The sequence below is a fragment of the Erinaceus europaeus genome, chromosome 9 (assembly GCF_950295315.1).
Source record: "Erinaceus europaeus chromosome 9, mEriEur2.1, whole genome shotgun sequence".
NCBI lineage: Eukaryota > Metazoa > Chordata > Mammalia > Eulipotyphla > Erinaceidae > Erinaceus > Erinaceus europaeus.
This window is the reverse complement of record NC_080170.1, coordinates 102275913-102289747: the sequence shown is the minus strand read 5'-3', so window position 1 is coordinate 102289747 and position 13835 is coordinate 102275913. Positions and strand designations below refer to the sequence as shown.

The following is a 13835-nucleotide window of genomic DNA, read 5'->3' as shown; positions in this document are numbered from 1 at the left end:
TTTATGATGTTACAGGGGACTGAACCTTGGACTCAGGCTTGATGCCTCTTTGCATAACTATGATGCTATCTACCTCCGCCCTATACTACCTGATTTTTTTTTTTTTGCCAGCAGGGTTATCAATTCAGCTCAGTGTCTGCACTACAAATCCTGGCGGCCATTTTTTTCCTGGCGTTTTTTTGGCTTTTTTAAATTTTTATTTAAAAGGACAGAGAGACATTGAGGTGAGGGGGAGATAGAGTGGGAGAGAGAAAGACAGACACGGTGCAGCCCTGCTTCACTGCTTATGAAATGCTCCCCCACCCCAAGGTGGGGAGCTGGGACTTGTACATGGGTCCTTTCACATGACAGTGTGTGTGCTCAACCAGGCGCACCACTGCCCAGTCCCTACTACCTAATTTGTTAAAATCATGTCTATCTGTTTTGAGTCCTATGAAATTAAGAGTGTTGTTATTTTTACTAGAGCACTGCTCAACTCTGGTTTATAGTAGTGCTGGGGATTGAGCCTGGGACTGAGCCTCAAGTATGAAAATCTGTTTTCATTACCATTATGCTCTCTCCCCCAGCCAAAATGAAGATTTTTTTTTTTTTTTGCCTCCAGGGTTATCGATGGGGCTCAGTGCCTGCACTGTGAATCCACTGCTCCTGGCAGAGATTTTTTTCCTTTTTGTTGCCCTTGTTTATTGTTGTTATTATTGTTGTTGTTATTTCTGTCATTGTTGGATAGGACAGAGAGAAATGGAGAGAGGAGGGGAGGACAGAGTGGGGGAGAGAAAGATAGACACCTGCAGACCTGCTTCACCACTTGTAAAGCAACCCCCCTGCAGATGGGGAGCTGGGGGGGGGGGCGTGTCGAACCGGGATCCTTGTGCCAGTCCTTGCACTTTGCGTCATGTGCGTTTATTTATTTATTTTTATAGCATGCTTAGAAAAGTCAGGCAAGGCCTTGGCCTAGAAGAGCTGTCACACTGCATCTGGTACTTGGGGACACTGAGATCCAATGGGGGGAGAAGCTGCAATGTTGAGTGAGGACAAGGCCCCTGGCCAGACAGACAGGGCTGTTTTGGCCTTCCTAGGCTTCTCAGCAGATTGGTTGGCATTCTTGAGCCTCAGGAAGTGGGTTGGGGGCCGGGCTGGGCTGACCCCTGTGTTCCCAACAGACCAGAGAAGCCGATGCCATCACTCTGGATGGAGGAGCCATATATGAGGCAGGAAAGGAGCATGGCCTGAAGCCTGTGGTGGGCGAAGTCTATGATCAAGGTCAGAGGGCCCAGGGGCGAAAGGGTTGGGAGGAGGGGGGCTCATTCAGCATGGGTGTGCCTCTTCTGAGCCTGGCCTGACCCTGCAGCCCCATCCCCTACTGTCCCTGCCAGTTACTCCCCTAGATATCTTTTGACCCCCGCCTACCCAAGAGTAAGAACCCCAGAGACATAGACACAAGTATGCTCTTCCTTTGGGGGAAGTCTAAAAAGAACACTAGAATTTTTACCCAGAAGCTCTTGCTAAGAGTTTGCCCCCCATTCCTGGCACCAGGCACTGGCATGAGGGGAAGGAGGCACCAGTGTTGCCAGGGACTAGAGGCTGGGTGAGGGTGGTGACCAGGAGCTTCAGAGCCCAACGTCCTGCCCTGCCTGTGATCCTCTCTGACCTTCACCAGCCTCCTTAAAGTGTGGCGTGGAACATGGGCTCAGAAATGTGAGTTCTGGGACCAGGCAGTGGCACACCTGCCTATGTGCACACATTACAGTGTGCAAGGACTCGGGTTCAAGCCCCTGGTCCCCATCTGCTGGGGGAAGCTTCATGAGTGGTGAAGCAGGGCTACAGGTGTCTCTCTCTCTCTCTCTCCCTCTCTATCTTCCCCTCCCTTTTCAATTTCTCTCTGTCTCTATCCAATAATTAATTAATTAATTAATTAAATTTTTAAAAAGAAATGTGAGTTCCTTGACCCAAGTCTACATACCACACAGGCCTCTAGCTCAGCGCCCCCCCCCCCCCCCCCCCCGTGCAACTCCCCTGGTCCTCTTGTGTAACGCCGTCCTCTGTCACAGCCAGCCTCAGTGCCACCTCCCTGAGCCCCTTTCAGCCATCCCACTCTTTCAGAGGCCCTCACTCTCCTGCTACTCAGAGCACCAGCTCACCCCACTAAGGGCCTGTCCCCTCCATCTTGTTTTCATTATCCAACTACAGTGGGTTTCCAGAAGAGTGTCTACTACTCATCTTTGTAAGGCCCTTGGTACCTCGCATCCAGCACATGGTCCTTCCTGGTTACTTGGTAATTAATGACTGTCATATGACACAGGGCACAGTCCACCCCTGCAAACCTGCCAGCCTTCCCACTCACAGGCCAGAAACAACCCAACCTCGAGCTTTTCCTCCTCAATTAGCTCAGCACATTTACTGGACACCTACTATTATTGCCAGTCATGAGCACAGAGTAGTCAGATCTGTGCTCATTACTTACTCTCTTAAATGTATTTATTTAGTTGTTTAGTTACTGGTATTTGATAGAGACAGAGAGAAATCAAGAGGGAAAGAGGAAGATAGAGAGGGATAGAGACAGAGAGATACCTGCAGCACCACTTCACCACTCATGAAGCTTTCCCCCAGCAGGTGGGGACCAGGGTTTGAACCTGCCCTTGCACACTGTAATGTGAGCGCTTAACCAGGTGCGCCACTGCCCAGCCCCTCTACTTGCTCTCTTTTGAGCAGGAGTCAGACAGTAAACTAACTCAAACAAGCAGTCACAGTGTGCTGGTTGCTATGAAGAGCAGGTGAGAGAAAATAGTGTGTTGAAGAAGGGGGAGGTAGCATGATCGTTATGCAAACAGACTCTCATGCCTGAGGCTACCAGTTCCCAGGTTCATTCTCCCCTGCACCACCATAAGCTAGAGTTGAGCAGTGCTCTGGCAAAGAAAAAAAAAAAAAAATGGTGTGGCAGAGTGGAGGGAGTCTGTGGACATAGCTCACTCAGATTGGAGGGCTTCCTAGGCTGTTGGCATTTAGGTTCAGAGCTGACAAGGACCCCAAGTGGGAAAGAACTTTGGTATTTCAGGGACCTAGACAGGAGGTGGTGGATGGAGAAGCCTGAGGAGGAAGCCAAACTCTCCCACTAGCCAAGCAATTTTGTGTGTGTGTGCAAAACAGAAAAAGGATGCCTCTGGTCACAGTTCCCACAGATGAGTCCTCCCTGTCTTGTCTGAATGGTACCTTCTGGAGCTGCAAAGCTATAAAACCCTGCCCACTTTCCCTGTGTTCCTCCCTGGATCCTCAGTGACTTGGAGCCATATTACTACTTCTCACTCCCTCTATCCCTTTCTCTCTCTCTCTCTCTCTCTCTCTCTCTCCCTTCATCCCTTCAGCACCAGGAAATCACTCTTTCCAATTGAGAGAAGACTCTGCTCTGTTCCCCCTCCCCCCTCAACCACTCCTTTCATAACCACGGCACCATCCACTCACGTCCTCAGAGTTCTACCAGCCTAGACTTAGGGAAAGCAAAAAAGGCTTCCAGCTCCTTCTGTCTAAAACAGAACCCCCTGAGATGCACAATTGCAGACCCAGCCAGGTGCCAGCTGGCTTGGGAAGGAAAAGGGGATGATTGCTGGTGAAGTCACATCTTGAGATAACATCCAGCAGAGCATCCAGCAGATGAGCCTGGAGGAGGACAGGGTCTTGTGATTAAAAAAAAAAAAAAGCCAGAAACCATGTAGACTGTGCCCACTCACTCAGAAACTAGAGCACCAGGCATGTACACACACACACACACATACACACACACACACACACACACACACCCTTATCCCAAAGCCCCCTAGGCAGGGCTGTCGCTGAGTCACTGAGTCTTCCTCTGCACCCTCACTCCTCCTGTCTCCTCTCCCTGCAGAGGTGGGCATCTCCTATTATGCCGTAGCTGTGGTCAAGAGTGGCGTCCATTTGACCGTCAACAACCTGAAAGGTGTCAAGTCCTGCCACACGGGCATAAACCGGACGGTAGGCTGGAACGTGCCTGTGGGCTACCTGGTGGACAGCGGGCGGCTCTCGGTGATGGGCTGTGACGTGCTCAAAGGTGAGCACTGGGGACACAGGGTCACCTCCTGTGGGGGTGCAGAGGACCCCCTTTCTCTGTCTCTGTTCTTCCTCTGCACAGAATAGGTAAACCTTCAGGGGCCCTTCTGGCCACCAGTGCGTACAGTCGCCCTCCCCTCCCACAGAGACTCCTAGGTCACCAGTTCTGTTTCTGGCTGATGGGCCTGTACAGGGCACCTGGCTTTCCTTACTCAGTGTTCCCTGGCACAGCCAGACCTGGCTCAACCCACACTTGGGAACTGTGGATCATGTGTCACCTGCTGTAGACCTTCTGCAGGTCACTGTTTCCGGAAATGTGTCCTCAGCTTTCAGGCACAGAAACTCATTTTTCTGGATTCCCAAGAGGGGTTGACTTCCAGCCACAGCTCAAAGGACAGACACCCACTGCTCCCAGCTGATTCACCCCAGGGGAGCAGGGCTGATCTGTGGCCAGTGCTCTCTTGGAAGGGCACTGAGAGTGACCTGAGGGGGGCCAAGTGTGGTGGTCTGTCTGTCACTTGGAATATTTATTAAATGTCTAATTCCCTGAGAGGATGGAAAAAGAAGACTGAGAAAGGGAGTTCATTCTGAAAGAGCTTCGTAGGACTGGAGAGTTAGGTATAGGGTTTATGCCTTATGTTCATACCCAGGTTCAGACTCTGACATCACATGGAAGGTACTATGGCACCAGATGAAACTCTTGTTCTCTCTCTCTCTCTCTCTCTCTCTCTCTGTCTGTCTCTGAAAAATCCAGCCAGAGTGGGGATGAGAGAGGCTGTAGGGGAGGGAGAGAGAAGAGCTCCCTTCATTTGGCAGGTAATGAGTGTGATGTGATTGGCTCAGTGCAGAGTCAACATCTTGCTCATCTGGCATCCTCGGCACAAAATAAATATTTGCCAAGAGGGTGAGTGTGGGGCTCTGTGCCAGCAGGAAGGGGAGAACCACGTAGATCCTGACCTCTACACCCACAGTCTCCTCTGTCCCCCTCACCTGCCTGTCCCGACATTTGTCTGTGAGATTTGTGATGCTGGTTAAGTGGTCATGCGCTTCCTTCTCCATTTTACTGGGCCTCACATAACTGATTTTGACATAAGACCCTCAGTGGCAACAGTACTGAGCTGACAGTGGTTCTCTCTCGCCACTTAGGGGTGTTTTATTACCCAGAGTCAGTTTTTCAGTTGCAATAGTCATTACCTAGGTCCATTCCCAGTTTGGGACTCACCAATCCAAATTCCCAGATTTTCTCAGACTGAAAATGGGGGGTGGGGATGACTTGTGTGTGTGTGTGGGGGGGGGTGGTTAAGCCCCCAGGGAGCGCAACACCCCTGTCTCCAAGCTGAGTCCCTGAGCTCTCCCTGGGGGCCAGGGTGGGGGCCAGATGCTGCTGGATGGGCTGACACCTCCCTTTTTTTTTTTTTTAACCTCTTTTCACAGCGGTTAGTGACTATTTTGGGGGTAGTTGTGTCCCTGGAGTCGGTGAGACCAGTTACGCTGAGTCCCTCTGTCGCCTCTGCCGGGGTAACACTGCTGGAGAGGGGGTGTGTGACAAGAGCCCCCTGGAACGATACTATGACTACAGTGGAGCCTTCAGGTGAGTGGGGGAGGAAGGGAAGGAAGGGCAAGCAGCTGGGAGCTGAGCCAGGCCAGGGGCCTCCAGGTCATGGAAGACACCTCTTTGGGTGGGGCAAGAGAAGTGAGGAGGGGCTGTGTCCTTGCAGCTCATCAAAGCACCCTTTATGTAGTCCTTGCTCCCTGGTTCATTTCAAAACATCAAGATGGAGTACGCCAGATTGGATTTGCTCATAAAATCAACATCTGGCATATTTCAAAAGGTGAGGATGCAGAGAAAATATGAAGGAAATAGAAAACAACCTTGACCACTCCCCTACCCCCACAGGCTAGAGTCTCCACCCCCCAAAAAAAAATTGACAGAATTGACCTGTCCCTGCTGTGGTTCAAACTGCATTTTCTTTCTTTCTTTCTTTCTTTCTTTCTTTCTTTCTTTCTTTCTTTCTTCCTTCCTTTCTTTCTTTCTTTCTTTTTAAAGAATATATATTTTAATTTATTTTTTATTCCCTTTGTTGCCTTTGTTGTTTTTTTAATTATTGTAGTTATTATTGTTGTTATTGATATCGTCATTGTTGGATAGGATAGAGAGAAATAGAGAGAGATGGGGAAGACAGAGGGGGGGGAGAGATAGATAGACACCTGCCAACCTGCTTCACTGCTTGTGAAGTGACTCCCCTGCAGGAGGGGAACCGAGGGCTCGATCCGGGATCCTTATGCCGGTCCTTGTGCTTTGTGCCACCTAAACTGCATTTTCAATAAATTCTCCAAGGATCCTGAGGAGCCTCCAATGGCTGATGGTGTGTGTCCTTCTGTCCTCAGTGTGGAAACCGCCCTGCCTCCAAAATTCTACCTGGGACCACAAAGGCCTCACACACACACACACACACACACACACACACACACACACACAGGGCTGTGATTTGTGATTTGAGTCAGTGCAATTCTTGGCCTGGAGAGTCTTCAGGCCTGCAAGCCAGGCAGCCTCACGCACCCACTCCTCCCCACTCAGTCACTGCTGCTTTGCCCCTGTGCCCAGGGCCCTGGCCCTCTTCTTTTGACAGGAAGAGTAGAGAGAATACACAAAAAGCCAATCCTTCAAGGCCAGTCCTTCCACTCAGGAGCCATCTTCTCAACCCCTGAGTGTTCAGATATTGCCTTTCACACTACCCTGGAGGTCTGGGGTCTCTAGAGGCACAAAATGTGTGCCTCTGTAGCCTCCACTCTCTCACTCCCACTGCACAGGCTTAGTGACTGGGATGCCTGCACAACCTGGCAAAGCCACACAGCAGCAAGTCAAGGCCCCCATGACTATGAAACCCACTGTGAAAAGTCCTGGTCAGCACCGCCCCCGTCCCCACCCCCAGAACTGGAGGATGGACGTGTGAAGGGTCAGGGGGAGCAAAGCCCACCAGGCTCACAGGTGTCTCCTCCACAGGTGCCTAGCGGAAGGGGCAGGGGATGTGGCCTTTGTGAAGCACAGCACAGTACTGGAGAACACTGATGGTAAGGGTCGGGCCCCTGCCCCTTCCTGAGGAAAGGCCTGGGCAGCCTCAGGCAGGTCCTCCAGATGTTGGGGTCAGGAGAGGGCTCAGAGCTGGTCTGTGTCTGGGAGACCTGACCTAAGTACCCCATTCTCTGGAATCTTAAGTGCTCCATCTGCCAGAAGAGACCAGTGAAGAGTTAGTTCAAACTGCACCTCAGGCTGGGGAGATAGGGAGCAGGCATGTCTCTGCCCTGCTCTGGGGTGTGTGTGTGTGTGTGTGTGTGTGTGTGTGTGTGTGTGTGTCACTTCCACTCACATTGGGGGTCTACTTTTGGAAAATGTACAAAACTCTGCACTAGCTCTTGTCACCTCATAGAAGAACGCATCCTTTTTTGTAATTTAATTTTTAAATTTGTGATTAAACAAGATCATAAGATATCAGTGTGCAGTCCCACACCACATCCACCACCAAAGTTCTGTATCCTCACCCTCCCACCTCCCAAAGATAACCACCAGAGTTCTCACAAGTCTTAGAAACAGTTTGCATGAAGGTGGAGAGTAGATAGCATAATGGTTATGTAAAGAGACTCTCATGCCTAAGGCTCTAAAGTCTCAGGTTCAATCCTCCACACCACCATAAGCCAGAGCTGAGCGGTGCCCTAGTAAAAAAAAAAAAAAAAAAAAAAAACAGGTTGCTTGATTCTGGTTTTTTTGTTTTTGTTTTTTTTTTTTACCAGAGCATTGATCAACTCTGGCTTATGGTGGGGAGGGGATTGAACCTGGGACTTCAGAGCTTCAGATATGAGAGTCTTTGCATAACCATTATGCTGTCCTCCCCCTTTTTTTCCTTTCAAATTCATGTGTATCAGAGCTCTAGATTCCATGTGAATGAAACCATCTGGTAGTTGTCTTTCATCTCTTATTGCACTGAGCATAAGCACTTCCTGTCCAACCTGTTTTGTCCCAAAAGACACAATATCATCTATTTTGATTATAGAGTAGTGTTCCATAGAATATATATCCATAGCTTCTTTAGTCAGTCATCTGTTGGTGGGCATTTAGGCTGCTTCCACTCTTTGGCTATTGTGAACAGTGCAGCCGTGAGCATAAGGTCCACATGTCAGTGCCCTTTGGAAATGAGAAGAAGGCATTCTTTATCCTGAGATGAGAACTTATTAAAGGTGAGCTGGCGTTAGGCACTGATCCATTCTATCACTTGGAGTATCCAGATATCTTTAAGGGCTAGAGAGATAATGTGCCAAGTAGGGCATATGCCTTGCCCCATGTGCAGCCCAGGGTTCACTGAAAGCACTATGGCATTGGGGAAGCTCTGGTGCTCTGATATCTCTGCCTCCCTCTGTCTCTCCTGCTGAATGGGGGGAAGCACTGCTGGTGAAATAGCTCCCTTGGTCAGTGCACTGTTTTGCCAAGTGCATGACCGAGGTTTGAACCCAGCCCCTACTGCATTGATGGAAGCTTTGCTGCTGTAGTCTGTCTGTCTGTCTGTCTCACTCTCGCTCTACCTCTCTGATAGTAACACAGTCAGTGATTGTAACAGGCCCTTCATGCCCCAAAGTTTCTACTCCTCCCCTTCCAGATGACCAACTCTCCCTCACTCCCCACACCGGCAGCCATTAATCAGACTTCTGTCTCTGTAGTTTCACAGTGCTTGTTGTCTTTTTAAAAATCTTTTTTTTTCCTCAGTTAGTTTTCTTTCTTTTAAGTCAGAGAGATTTTAAGTCAGACACACATGAAGGTGCTTTGGGGAAGAGAAAAACTGGTCTAAATGAAGGGAACACATAGTATTGTCTCCAAAGCATGAAGAACCTGTGAAAATGGGCTGTCAGGGGCCGAACCTCGGATAAGTCAAGCAAAAGAGAATGTGGAAGGTGGAATGGGGATAAGGGCCAGGCAGTGACACACCTGTTTAAGCGCATATATTACCATGCACAAAGACCTGTGTTCAAGCCCCAGCCTTCAACAGCAGGGGGAAAGCTTTACAAGCCATGAAGCAGTGTAGCAGGTGTGTCTCTCTTTTTCTCTATTTATCCTCCTTCCCTCTCAATTTCTCTCTGTCCTAACAAATTAATTTTATACAAAGTTTTTAAAAAAATCTTTAAGAAAAAAGGAAAGAATTTGGGTGTGATGGGTTAAAAATCAGTCCTTTTACATTGTTTATGGCCATTTAAAAATATATCTAAGGAAGCAGCTTTATTACGAGTATTTTTATGCAAAAAAAAAAAAGCCGTTAAGAACAAGAGTGGAACTGACAGAAATGTCTGAACTAGTGAAATAATGTGGCTTTAATTGTCCCCAACCAATGAAAAGCAGAAGTGGCAGATCAAAATAGCTGAGTGTTACATTTGTCTCCTGGGAAGACCAAGTGATTCCCCAGAGTTCTATACAAAGGTTCTGCAGCAGTTTAAAAATAGGGAAAAGTTGGGGAGTAAGGAGAGAATGTCGCTGAGTAATTGTTGAGAGTGCTATACATCATGCTCTCATTAAAAATGACCTTTATGGAGTGTTTCTAATGACGACTCTCTTGGTTTGAGGTTTTGTTTTGAAGTAGTTTAGGAGTGAAGAGAGTTTTCCTGATCCCACAGATTATCTTCTCCCCCTCCTAATTCCTAGTAGAGGTCTATTTCTCTCCCTCTCTCTCTCTCTCTCTCTCTCTCTCTCTCTCTCTCTCTCACACACACACACACACACACACACACACACACACCATTTTAAAACATAAAAGTCATAGAAGTGTTGTTATGTAGCACCATCTGTGGTTAATTGCAGTTTGCTTACAAGCCTTAATAGTCCCCTTAATATTCTTATTTGGTATAGATAGTCACTCTTTCAAATATATCGTGTTTTCTGTTATAGTTGAGTTTCATGAAAAATTTTCCAGTAATGTGGAGAAGTACTTGAAAATGATAAGTAAAAAACAGTAAGATGCAAGGCTCCCTGTTAAATATGTCCTCAACTATATTGAAAATATTAGCTGATGGTGGTTATCACTGGGAGGGTGGGGCATGGAGCTTTAGTGGTGAGTGCAGTGTGGAACTATACCCTGTAATCGTAAGCCACTATTAATCACAAATTTAAAAAAATGCTTGTAAGGGGGACCAGGTGGTAGTGCAGTGGGTTAAGCACACATGGCTTGAAGCTCAAGGACCGGCATAAGGATCCCAGTTCAAGCCCCTGGCTCCAAACCTGTAGGGGGTCACTTCACAAGCGGTGAAGCAAGTCTGCAGGTGTCTTATCGTTCTCTCTCCTTCTCTGGCTTCCCCTCCTTTCTCGATTTCTCTCTGTCCTGTCCAACAACAACAACAGCAGCTATAACAACAATAACAATAAGAGCAACAAAAAAGGGGAAAATGGCCTCCAGGAGCAATGGATTCATGGTGCAGGCACCCAGCCCCAGCAATAACCTTGGAGGCAAAAGAAAAAAAAATGTTTGTAGTAACTGGGAAAACTGCATAATGGTTATGCAAAAGAGTTTCAGCCTGAGGCTCTGAAGTCTCAGGTCCAGTCCCCAGCTGATATCTCCATAAACCAGAGTTGAGCACTGCTCCAGTGTCTGTCTCCACCTCTCTCTCTCTCTCTCTCCCCCCCTCTCTCTTTCTCTCTCTCGATTCATTAAAATAAAAAATAATTTTAAATGACGAAAAAAATGAAATGAAAAAAAAGGTTAGAAGTTAGAATTTTAAAAAAGACTCAGTGAGCAAGGAGATGATTCAAAGTACTCGAGCATAGCATTTGCATGCTTGAGGCTCCAGAGTTCCCAGGTTTAATCCCAGATGCTACCTTAATCCTCACAAAGCAGGACTCTGGCCTCTGTATGTGTCTCTTTCTCATAAAAAAAAAAAGCCTTTTAAAAAGAATCCAGAGGAAATGTAGTAAAATATTAATATTGGAGCTATAGAGCTATAGGTGAACTTTGAAGAATGACCCTTCTCTCTCTAAGACCCAGCTCTGGGAATAATCTGTTACGGTGCATTTTCACTATGACCCTCCCTTGAGACCCCATATCTCAGCTCAGCTCAGAGCCTAGTTTAGTACACAATGGCATTAGCAGGCTCTTTCTAGATGCATGACACATTTCTCTCCCTCATAATTACCTCTCTCACTCTTTTATCTTTAATGAACAAATGTGTGTGTGTGTGTTACATTATTGTCAGATACCTCAAATCCATTTCATTAATAGAAAGTAGTGGTAGCACAACAGGTTAAGCGCACATGACGAGAAGTGTAAGGACCTGGTATAAGGATCCTGGTTTGAGCCCTGTGCTCCCCACTTTCAGGGGAGTTGCTTCACAAGCAGTGAAGCAAGTCTGCAGGTGTCTATCTTTCTCTCCCCCTCTCTGTCTTTCCTTCCTCTCTCCATTTCTCTCTGTCCTATCTAACAACGACAACATCATCATCAACAACAATAATAATAATTATAACAATAAAACAACAAGGGCAACAAAAGGAAATAAATAAAAATAACAAAAAAAAAAAGAAAGTAGTGAGGCAGGAACGCTAAGAAATAGTCTGTGTGGGGGCCAAGCGGTGGCGCACCTGTTTAAGCGCACACACTGCAGTGCACAAGGACCTAGGTTCAAGCCCCTGGTCCCTTCCTGCAAGGGAAAGCTTCATGAGTGGTGAAATAGAGCTGCAGGTGTATCTCTGTCTCTCTCCCTCTCTATCTTCCCCCTCCTCTCTCAATTTCTCTCTGTCTCTATCCAATAATACATAAATAAAATTTTTTTAAAAATAATAATAATAAAAGAAATAGTCTATGAAACTCCATTTTGTAGGATACAGCTGCCAAGCTCTCTCAATTCTGAGTTCCTGGTCTCCCTTCACTTAATGTAGTATGTAGTACGGCTTCTTGCCTTCTTGTGTGGTTTGGCTCTTCCCTCCCAGCGGAGTTGATTTTCACTAGGACCCCCTGGCTTCTCGCAGGGGCCGTCTCCTGGGCTCTCCTGAGGTCTTCCCCAAGCCCACCCCAAGGCAAGCATGAGCTCAGCAAGGCTTCCTACCTTCGCAGGGAAAACCTTGCCCTCTTGGGGCCAGGAGCTGCTGTCACGAGACTTCGAGCTGCTGTGCCGGGATGGCAGCCGGGCTCCGGTCACCGAGTGGAGACGATGCCACCTGGCCCGGGTGCCTGCTCATGCCGTGGTGGTCCGGGCAGACACAGAGGGGGGGCTCATCTTCCGGCTGCTCAATGAAGGCCAGGTGAGCTCAGGGAACCGTCACAACTTCCGTGTGTGTGTGTGTGTGTGTGTGTGTGTGTGTGTGTGTGTGTGTGCTGGGGTGTCAGTGCTGGAGCTGGCCAGGGGAGCCCAGGGAGGAGGAGCCAGATGCCCCTCGCTGGGCAGACCTGGGCCAGCCTGAGAAAGGCAACTGGGGGTGGGGGTTGGGCTCAGACAAAGCTCTAAACCCAATATCAGAACACATGAGCAGATTTTTCTTACTTTTTTTTTTAAAAAGTGTTTTTTTTTTAGTTATTTATTTTCCCTTTTGTTGCCATTGTTGTTTTTCACCATTGTTGTAGTTATTATTGTTGTTATTGATGTCGTCGTTGTTAGGACAGAGAGAAATGGAGAGAGGAGGGGAAGACAGAGAGGGGGAGAGAAAGACACCTGCAGACCTGCTTCACCGCCTGTGAAGCGACTCCCCTGCAGGTGGGGAGCCGGGGCTCGAACCCGGATCCTTACTCCGGTCCTTGAGCTTTGTGCCCCTTGCGCTTAACCCGCTGCGCTACCGCCCAACTCCCTCACTTTTTTTTTTTAGTCTAATATTTTCCATTGCTAGGCCTCACTGCTCTGGGTTGGGTTGGGCTTAAAGACAGAAAGATGGACTGAAAGAGCAGCACTAAACACTATCCATGTGAGCTATTTTGCTGGCCCTTAGTATATATTTTTTAATTTATTTATTTTTTCATATAAATTTCTTTTCTTTATCTAATTTTCTTTATTTTATTTGATAGGACAGAGAGAAATTGAGCAAGAAGGTCGGGGGTGGCAAGCATAATGGACTTGGGCTCCCAAGTCCCAAGTTCAATCCCCCATACCTCCATAAGACAGAACTAATCAGTGCTCTGGTAAATAAATAAATAAAATATAAGAATGGAAAAAAGAAAGAGATTGAGAGGGAAAAGGAATAGAGAGGGAGAGAGAGATACTCCTGCAGCACTGCTTCGTCACTTATGAGGCTTCCCCCTCTGCAAGTAGGAATCAGAGGCTTAAATGTGGGTACTTGCATGTGGTAGTAACGTGTGCACTTAACTAGCTGTGCACCACCTGGGCCCTGAAAAGATGTATTTATTAATAAGAGCAAGAACCAAAGCATCTCTGGCACATGCAATATGGGGACCTCCTGCATGAGAATTGGACACATTACCCACTGGGATGCCTCCCAGGCTGCAGATGTTTTTAATGACCAGACCAATATATGTCAAAGTCTGACAAGAATGCAACGTGTGGTTGATGCTTTGCTGAAACCACTGCTTCTGAGAGTCACACATTCTGGATTGCTGAGCACACCCATCATCACGCTGTCCCACTGCCTCTACTGGGCACAGCCCAATCAGAGTTTGTCATGTCGCCTGTCAGCTGAGTATGACAAGGGGCAAAGGAAGGAAAGTGTGGTACCTCAGCCGGTCCTCAGAGTGGGCCCTGGGCAGAGGGCACAGGAAGCAGGTGACAGCTGAACTGGGGGCACAAGTGGGCACAGCAGCAAC

At 47.8% G+C, this 13835-nt stretch overlaps 1 protein-coding gene across 1 annotated transcript in view; it reads left to right on the top strand.

Annotated features, from left to right (window-relative positions):
* MELTF (melanotransferrin) overlaps window positions 1-13835 on the top strand; it is a 35806-nt gene that overhangs the window by 5106 nt on the left and 16865 nt on the right. The window contains exons 3-7 of the mRNA XM_007517451.3: window positions 1161-1260; window positions 3881-4063; window positions 5497-5653; window positions 7067-7134; window positions 12141-12328. Of these exons, the coding sequence (XP_007517513.2) occupies window positions 1161-1260; window positions 3881-4063; window positions 5497-5653; window positions 7067-7134; window positions 12141-12328 (696 nt within the window). The remainder of the gene's footprint in view (window positions 1-1160; window positions 1261-3880; window positions 4064-5496; window positions 5654-7066; window positions 7135-12140; window positions 12329-13835) is intronic.